At 56.4% G+C, this 9,194-nt stretch overlaps 1 protein-coding gene across 14 annotated transcripts in view; it reads left to right on the top strand.

The window, feature by feature from the left end:
- The window catches only part of EXTL3 (exostosin like glycosyltransferase 3), a 160,211-nt gene extending 151,620 nt beyond the window's left edge, over positions 1 to 8,591 (top strand). For all 14 annotated transcript variants that reach the window (XM_074536465.1, XM_074536462.1, XM_074536468.1 and 11 more), the window contains 4 exons: positions 347 to 474; positions 3,513 to 3,657; positions 4,476 to 4,604; positions 5,407 to 8,591. In XM_074536465.1, coding sequence (XP_074392566.1) covers positions 347 to 474; positions 3,513 to 3,657; positions 4,476 to 4,604; positions 5,407 to 5,616 — 612 coding nt within the window. In that variant the 3' untranslated portion in view covers positions 5,617 to 8,591. The remainder of the gene's footprint in view (positions 1 to 346; positions 475 to 3,512; positions 3,658 to 4,475; positions 4,605 to 5,406) is intronic.
- The last annotated feature ends 603 nt before the right edge of the window (positions 8,592 to 9,194 follow it).

The following is a 9,194-nucleotide window of genomic DNA, read 5'->3' on the forward strand; positions in this document are numbered from 1 at the left end:
ACTTTAGTATAAAAAGCTAACACAAGGGTGGTCAGTGTGCCAGGAACCAACCTGCCAGGCAGATCTCAGCAGGTTGGAGAAAGACAATGTATGAGATAAGAGCAAATTAAACAACCTTGAAAAACGGAGATGAGGAATCTCAACTTCTTCAGTCGCTGGGCTGGGAAAAAAGACTCTTTAATATCTCGGGAGCCATTCCAGCAATGCCACACCCGAGACTCACCTTGTCCCCTGCAGCCCTGTAAATGTCACTGCCACCTGCAGTCATCAGGGCCACCACAGCCCCAGCCCCAAACCTTGTCCCCTGCAGCCCCATAAATGTCCCTGATGTCCCTGTGCCCTGCAGGTGGTGCGCACGGAGAAGAACAGCCTCAACAACCGGTTCCTGCCCTGGGACGAGATCGAGACCGAGGCCATCCTGTCCATCGACGACGACGCCCACCTGCGCCACGACGAGATCATGTTCGGCTTCAGGTGAGCCCTGCCCGCAAACTGCTCCTCCCCACGGCCAGGACCTGCTCACAGAGCAGCCAGGGACACAGTCAGGGCTGGCATGTCCTTCCCCACAAACTGCTGCTCCCCACAGCCAGGACCTGCCCAGGGAGCAGCAGGAGACACAGTCAGGGCTGGCATGTCCTTACCCACAAACTGCTGCTCCCCACGGCCAGGACCTGCTCACAGAGCAGCCAGAGACACAGTCAGGGCTGACAGGGCCTTCCCCACAAACTGCTCCTCCCCATGGCCAGGACCTGCCCAGGGAGCAGCCAGGGGCTGGCACATCCCTTCCTGTGGCTTCCCAGCTCTGCTCCTTGGAGAAACATGCATTAATGGGGTGAAGAACCTGATTCCAGTGAGGAAACCCCATTTCCCACATTTCTTAACCCAACTCTTCAGTTTTTACTACGCTGATAATGGCCCTGGAATGGCTTTAAGGCCTGTGGTTTGCTAGGGTGGGCAGGGCCTGGAAAACAAATCCAAGAGGCTTTCACTCCATCCATGAGCCAGAGGCAAGGCCAGGATGATGCTCAGGTGGTGGTGGTGGCTGCCACCCTCTGCTCCGTGTGACACTGGGGTGTGACAGTTCTTTGGGCACAGCAGGCAAAGGCAGAAGATGTCCCTCAGCAAAGGGAGATGATGTCCCCTAGCAGAGGCAGATGATGTCCCCCAGGAGATGATGTCCCCCAGCAGAGGCAGATGATGTCCCCACCAAAGGCAGATGATGTCCCCCAGCAGAGGCAGATGATGTCCCCACCAAAGGCAGATGATGTCCCCCAGCAGAGGCAGATGATGTCCCTCAGCAAAAGCAGATGATGTCCCCACCAAAGGCAGATGATGTCCCCACCAAAGGCAGGTTCTGCTGCTCTCACTCCCACCCTGCTCTGCTCCAGCTCCAGCTCTCCCCTGACTTTTCCCTGCCACAATCTCCCTGCTGACAGGGATGAGGGGGCTCCTGCTGGGGAGCTTTGTGCCAGCTGCTCCTGCAGCTCCTGCAGCCAGAGCTCCTCCCTGCCAGGAGCTGCTGGGGACTGAGGGTGCCTCAAGGAGCCTCAAGGAGCCTCAAGGAGCCACCAGGAGCCACCAGGAGCAGGAGCTGCCATTCCCATCAGAGAACACCCAGCAGCTGCCTGGGGGTGGGAGATGGGCACCAAAACCTGCTTGGGAGGGGGATTTAAAGGCACAAAATGCCTGGAAACCCACCAGGATCCTTCAGAGAGATGAGAAATGAGGTGTGAGAGGGATTAAAGCACCTGAGGAGGCGTCAGGATTCCTGGCTTCTCTTGCCTGCCCCATTCCAGGCTTTTTATCCAAACTGGGCTGTTTTCTCCCTTTTTTGGTCTCTGTTTTGCTGATTAGCCCTGGAGAGCATCAAATGAAGGTCATTATTGCCCTGTGTTAATGTCACTCATGTTCCTGATTACAGACACCCTGCTCCCACAAAGCCTCCCTGTGTTAACACTCCCAGGAGCTGCTGGAGTGAACCCCTGCCCACAGCAACTGTGCTTTGTCAAAACTTTGCTCCAGGCTTTGATTTTTGGGGCCAAAAGCATCGTTTTTGCCACTCAGGAGGGAGCTGGAGGCAGCTCTCTGAGCACCCCCAGAATGATTCTCCAGAGAAATCCTGATTTTTGTGGCTGAGCTGGGAGGAAAGTGAAGATGTGGGAGAAGTGAAAGGGAATAAATGGTTTCGACTTCCAGCTTTTCTAAACAATCACCCTGGATTGTGCTGGGAGGAGGACAGAGCCAGGGAAGCTGCTGGTGGTGTTGATTTCTCAGGATTATCTTGGAATTTCATTAATTGGGGTGGAGGACTGAACAGCAAACACGTTTGTGCTCCATCAGTGTCAGGAAAGCTCAGGGAATCTTCTGCTCTCCTCCTGTAGCTCTCCCAGAACAGGGCTTGTGGGAAAAACATCCAAATGAGGGAAAACCCCCAAAAATGGCACTTAGTGCCCAGTTTTGTGCCTGGCAGGAAGGGAAACCCCTTGTGTGTGCACGGGGAGTTGTCCGTGCAGTCTGGGGTCACAGCTTGGGCACTGAGCAGCAGGGAGGGCGAATGAAGGATCCAGAGGAAGCCAAGCACCCCTGCCTGTGCAAGCTGGCTTTGTTTCCCAGCTCAGGCATCAGGCACCGACTTTTTCCCTAATTATTGCAGCCAGTGTTGCAGCTCTCCTGGGGGATTTCTCTGCAGGAGCGTGAGCTGCAGATGAGAGCAGAGCATTAAGCAATCCCACGCTCCACATGCAAAATTCAGGATTTCATTCCCAAGGCTGGACTGTGGGCACGTGTCGGGGTGAGGGAAGCACTCAGGGCTCTGGAGGTTTTCCTGTGAGGCCAGAGCCCAGAGAGCTGCAGTTTGGGATGAGGAGCCAGCACCTTGGAGATCCAGGTCTTCCCTCAGGAGACACCGGGGCCTTCAGCTCTCAGCAGCTTTTCACAGAATTAGGGAATTGTGGAATTTCTAGAGTCCTGGAATGGTTTGGGTGGGAAGGGAGCTCAAAGCTCATCCAGTCCCACCCTGCCATGGCCAGGGACACCTCCCACTATCCCAGGGTGCTCCAAGCCCCATCCAACCTGGCCTTGAAGCTTTCCTTGAGGGAGGCTGTGGTGGTTTGACCAGGAAGAAGTGGGAATTCGGGGATGCTGTGGTCAATCTTGGCTTTACTGAGCTGCTGGGAGATGGAAAGTCCCAGCGATTTGGGGAAGAGGCAGGAGATGCTGGGCTCCTCCCAGGCTGAGCCTGGGCTGCTCTGCCTTTAGTTTTCTTTTAAACCTCCAGAACAGCCCTTATGAGCTAGAGAATCCCTGATTTATGGGTTAGGAGCCCTTTCCCTGCGCATAGACTGTGCTGTAGGACAAGAGCACATTTAACACTTTTCCTTTTTGCTCTTTGGGTGTTCCTTGGATAAGCAGTTGCCAACTCCTTTATGTACAGACCCTGCACCCCTTGCAGCCCCTCAGGAGCTCTGGTGGGCTCCCAGGTCGGTGTCTGACGGGCAGCTCTGTGTTTGCAGGGTGTGGAGGGAGGCCAGGGATCGCATCGTGGGCTTCCCGGGCCGCTACCACGCCTGGGACATCCCGCACCAGTCCTGGCTCTACAACTCCAACTACTCCTGCGAGCTCTCCATGGTGCTCACTGGTGCTGCCTTCTTCCACAAGGTGAGACCTCCCCGCCAGGGCTGCCCCTTCCTGCTCACAGCCACCTCTGAGCCTGCAGATTTGGGGGGGTTTTGGTTTTTTAAGGACAAATGGGGAAGTGTGACAGTGTTCACAGGGGTCTCAGGACGAGGGAAGAGACGAGGATCTGACTCCATGTTTCAGAAGGCTTGAGTTATTATTTTATGATATGTATTACATTAAAACTATACTAAAAGAATAGAAGAAAGGATTTCATCAGAAGGCTGGCTAAGAATAGAATAAGAAGGAATGAATAACAAAGGTTGTGGCTTTGGGCTCTCTGTCCAAGCCAGCTGGGCTGTGATTGGCCATTAATTAGAAACAACCAACATGGGCCAATCAAAAATCTACTTGCTGCATTCCACAGCAGCAGATAACCAGTTTACATTTTGTTCTTGAGGCTTCTCAGTTTCTCAGGAGGAAAAATCCTAAAGAAAAATGATTTTTCATAAAAGATGTCTGTGACAGGGGAGCTTTCTGCTCCTTCTCCCTCACCTTCTCCAAACTGAAACAACACAACCAGAACCTGGTCCTGAGTGCACTGGGAAGGATCTCCAGTGGATCCACAGCAGCACAGAGCAGGATCTGAGGGGGCTGGAACCCCCATTTCTCCATTCCTGAGCTTCCAGGAGAGGGTGGTGGCTGTGGGGGATTTGCTGCTGCTGTGGATCTCAGTGTGGGATTCACTCTGTTATGGGGAACGTCTCCACTGCGATCCTTGAGTTTTGAGCCAGCCACACCCCACATGTGCCACTGTCACCTTGGAGCACCTGGGGGACACTGAGCCTTTCCCGTTGCAGTACTATGCCTACCTGTACTCCTACGTGATGCCCCAGGCCATCAGGGACATGGTGGACGAGTACATCAACTGCGAGGACATCGCCATGAACTTCCTGGTGTCCCACCTGACCAGGAAACCTCCCATCAAGGTAAAGCACCAGCAGCCAGGGCCTTGTCCCAGGGCTGGCACTGCTGCAGAAGCTCTGCTTGGGAAGTGGGTGGTGTCTGCTCCAGGGAAATCCAGCTCCAGGGGGAAAGCTCAGCCTTTGGAATCTGCCACAGAGCAGGTGAAGTGAGGTTTGACATTACAGGATTGATCAGACTGAATTCCCTGCCTGGTGAAAGGTTCCCTGCCCATGGCAGAGATGATCTCTGCTCTGGAGTCAGGCTGGGAGAGCTGGAGGAGTTCACCTGGAGAAGAGAAGGATCCAGGGAGAGCTCAGAGTCCCTTCCAGGGCCTAAAGGGGCTCCAGGAGAGCTGGAGAGGGACTGGGGACAAGGGATGGAAGGACAGGACACAAGGAATGGCTTCACACTGCCAGAGGGCAGGGATGGATGGGATTTTGGGAAGGAATTGTTCCCTGTGAGGGTGAGGAGGCCCTGGCACAGGGTGCCCAGAGAAGCTGTGGCTGCCCCTGGATCCCTGGCAGTGTCCAAGGCCAGGCTGGAGCACCCTGGGCCAGTGCAAGGTGTCCCTGACCATGGCAGGGGGTGGGACTGGATGAGCTCTGAGCTCCCTTCCAACTCAACCCATGCTGAGGTTCCCTCTGTATCCGAGTACCCTGGCAGTGCCAGGCTGGGCTCTGTGGGCAGTGTGGCACTGACACCTCTGTCCCTCCTGGCAGTGCCCGGGCTGTGGGCAGTGTGGCACTGACACCTCTGTCCCTCCTGGCAGTGCCAGGCTGGGCTCTGTGGGCAGTGTGGCATTGACACCTCTGTCCCTCCTGGCAGGTGACCTCCCGCTGGACCTTCCGCTGCCCCGGCTGTCCCCAGGCTCTGTCCCACGACGATTCCCACTTCCACGAGCGGCACAAGTGCATCAACTTCTTTGTGAAGGTGTACGGGTACATGCCCCTGCTCTACACCCAGTTCCGCGTCGACTCGGTCCTCTTCAAGACCCGCCTGCCCCACGACAAGACGAAATGCTTCAAGTTCATCTAGGATGGGAGAGCTGGACCCTGCCAGCTCCCAGCTGAGGCAGGAGAGGCCGGCACGGGGCTGCTTTGGTGGGCTGTGAGTGCAGAAGGCTGTGGGAAACGGGCCAGCCTGGATTGGGATGGGCTCTTCCCAAAGTGGCTCACCTGGACAGGGAATGGGACCCCCGTGGCTCCTGTGAGGACACACCTGGACAGGGAATGGGACCCTGTGGCTCCTGTGAGGACACACCCATGGATCATACACTGAGGAATGGCTCGCTGGCCACTGGCTCTGCCCCTTCGCTAGCCAAGGGCAGCCATTCTTTTTAATTATAATTATTGTTATTTAAAATGAAAGTGTTTTAGATTTGCCACATGAGGCGCTTTTTTTGTTTTCTTTTCTTTTCCCTCCCCTCTCCCCACCCCATTTTCCCCTCTGGACCCTTCAGCCCATCCCAGGGTGCTGTAGCAAGGCCAGGTTGGAGGTGTTTGGGCAGCTCCTGTTAGCACTGCTGTCTCCATCCTTCCTGCCATGGCACAGCCCTTCCCACCCACCAGATCCTGGCTGCTCTTGCCCTGTGGCTGCTGCTGAGGCCTCTCAGGTGTCACCAGGTGAGGAGCCCTTTGCTCTGCTCCCCACCCTGAACCCCTGGACAGGGGTGGGATTGTCCTGGATGGTCCTGCCTGGCTCCAGCTCTGGCCCTGTGCCGTTCCCGTGCTGCAGCCCAGAGGTTCAGTTGCTGCTGTCTCAGTGTCTTTCCCACCTTGTCCTGCTGATCCTCTAAAGACAGGGAGCGTGTCTGGGGCTTAGGGAAGATCCACCTGCAGCACAGCCAGGGCTCCTGCAGGCTCTGACCCTTCTCTGTGCTCAGCCTGGGTGTGCCAGGGCTGCAATTCCCACTCTGCCTCGTCCCCATCCCAGAGCGCTCCGTGCCTGTGTCGGGTTTGCCGTGGGCCTCAGCTCAGCTGCCTTAACCCCAGCCCATCCTCACAGCCTGGCTTTGGGCTGTGTCTGAGGCTTAATCCCAACAGGAGCTTCCCATCTTCACACAGATGCTGCTGGGATCTGGTACACAGCATGGGTTTGGAGCTGGTTCGTCTCCCCCAGAGCAAAATGCTGTCACACTGTGACCACCTGAGCTCAGCCTCAGGCCCAGCTGGACATGAGGGGAGCACAGGAGGGAAGGGCAGAGCTTGGCCCTCATGTGGTGTTAACCCTCAGCACATCCCAGATGTTTGTGAGCAGCCTGGAGAAGCTCTTGCTGGGTAGGTGGGAAGGTGGCAATTGTGTGGTCACCTCGATGTCCCTGGATGTCATCCTGGTGTGTCTCTGGTGTGTGGGAGCAGGGATGGTCCAGCAGCAGCTCCTGGGCTCATTCCCAAGGTCAGCTCTGTCCATGCTCCTCCTGCACCACATCTTGGGGCCTCTCCAAACTGCTCTTCCCAGGCTTTCCTATCAGCACTGACACTTCCTCTGTGGGAAGGGGAGGGAAGGAGCAGCCTGTTCCCAGCAGAGCCCACGGCTCGTGCCTTCACCAGCACCACTGACCACAGCAAAAGGGATCAAGGAATCTTTTCCTATGTTGTTTTTCCCCTTTCCATTCCCTTTTTGTTTTAACATCAGATGCCCAAAACGCAGCACGTGAAGTCTCAGAGTCTCCTTAAAAATGCCATGGGAGACTCCTGCACGCCCTGGAACCCCTGGAAGGATTCTCTGAATGTGGCACTGGTCAGGCTGTGTCAGCTCCAGCAATCCTGAGGGGCCTGAGCTCCTCCAGGGCTTTAATTCCTTCCTCATTAGTGGGGGTTCGTTAGCAGCGATGCCGTGGCTCAGGCAGAGCCCAGGCCCGGGGTCAGCTCTGCCTTCCCAGCCCTCCTGGAGCACAGAGTGACGTGGGATGGACTGAACTTCATCCAAACACAGGCACTGCTCAGCAGCCTTCAGCTTTCCAAATCCAAAGGGAAATGTTATTCCAGTGAGAGCCTGGGGGAGCATGGATGGGATGGGAAGTGTTGGCATTCCCAGGGTGTCCTGGGGCTCGGGATGCTCAGGGAGTCAGATCCCCAGGCTGGGAATTCTGCTCTCCCTTGCTGAGTTTTGATTTGAGGCCAGTTGAGATCAGAGATCATCAGAACAAATCCAGCTGCTCTTCCTCCCTCTCTTTGGCCTTTTCCCAAGCTGTTTTTTTGCTGGGAGGGTCCCCCTGTCCACTGTGCTGGAGCAGGGACAGGATGTGCAGGGATCTCTCTGTCATGGGATGAATTCCTCCTTGCTGAGTGCCCCTAAAGGGGAAAGATTTGGGATGAAGGGGTAAAGAGGCTGCTCCTGGGAGATACCTGGGCAGCAGCAGCGTAGGGAGGGATGGAATTCTGTGGGGAAATGAAATGCCAGCACGAACATCTTCCCCACCCAGAGGGCTGGTGCTGCCCCTCCCAGAGCTGCTTCAGCTCCTTCCCAAATCATCCCAAACACCACGGAACCCCTGGAGTACAGGATTGGCATTCACAGCCAGCTTTCTGCTCCTGAGACATGCCAGCACCTGGGAGGAGAGGGGGCTTTTCCAGAGAGTGCTCCTGCCCGTGCCACCATCCCAAACATCCTTCCTTGCTCCCACCCGTCGTTCTCCCGGGATTTTCAGGGCATCCCAGGGTCACTCCGAAGCTCAGGTTTGGTTGGATGATCCATCCCAGCTCCTGGGGCCCGTGGCCTCCACCATCCCAGCCCTGAGGAGACGGGAAGGGCTCTTGGCAGCTGCCCCTGTTCCCTGTTCCAGAGTTTCTGCTGCTCCCCCCGGGCACGGAGCGAGGCCTTTCCCGCTGTAAATAGCAACGACCGAGGTGACACGGCCCCTGCCCTCCCCTTGTGAAATCCCACGGTGCTGTGAGCACCAGGATTTCAAATCCAACAGGAACTGAGAGACAAGGAACACTCCTCCTTCGACACGAGCACAATGTTGAGTTTTTTGTAAAAGGTTCCAATAAATGGAGAGTTTAACTTGGGAGCGTCTCGGTGCCTCTTTGCTGGGGCTGGGAGAGGGGCCCAGCACGGGGCTGCTGCTGCTCCTGGCCCTGGGACACCCCAAAACCAAACCAGGCATCTCCTGGGCTTCGGTTCTCATGGGGCAGGTGAGCTGGTCTGGAATGCTGGAAACTCCTCAGGGATGGCAGTGCCTGCAGCTAAACCCCATCGTGGCCCTGGTGAGCTCATGGCTGGGCCAGGAGAGCTCATGGGAGGGGTTGGACCCTGCGTGGCTTCCAGGGCCATCCCATGCCATGCCATGCCATGCCATGCCATGCCATGCCATGCCATGCCATGCCATGCCATGCCATGCCATCCCATCCCATCCCATCCCATGCCATCCCATCCCATCCCAGGGATTCAGAGCCCAGAACCTTTGGGGACAGCTCCTGTGGCACTGCTGGCTAAGGATGCTCCTGGTCCCTCCTGTGCAGGAGGCTGAGGTGGGAGAACCAAAGGGATCCATGAGGTTTGTAAAGAGATTCCCAGCTTCAAACCTGCAGGGAGGAGCAGAGGGACGAATGGAGCCAGCTGGGCCATGAGCCATGGGATCCCCTCCATGCTGGGCTGGGAATCCCCCAGGA

The sequence above is a fragment of the Zonotrichia albicollis genome, chromosome 3, assembly GCF_047830755.1.
Source record: "Zonotrichia albicollis isolate bZonAlb1 chromosome 3, bZonAlb1.hap1, whole genome shotgun sequence".
NCBI classification, from domain to species: Eukaryota; Metazoa; Chordata; class Aves; order Passeriformes; family Passerellidae; genus Zonotrichia; species Zonotrichia albicollis.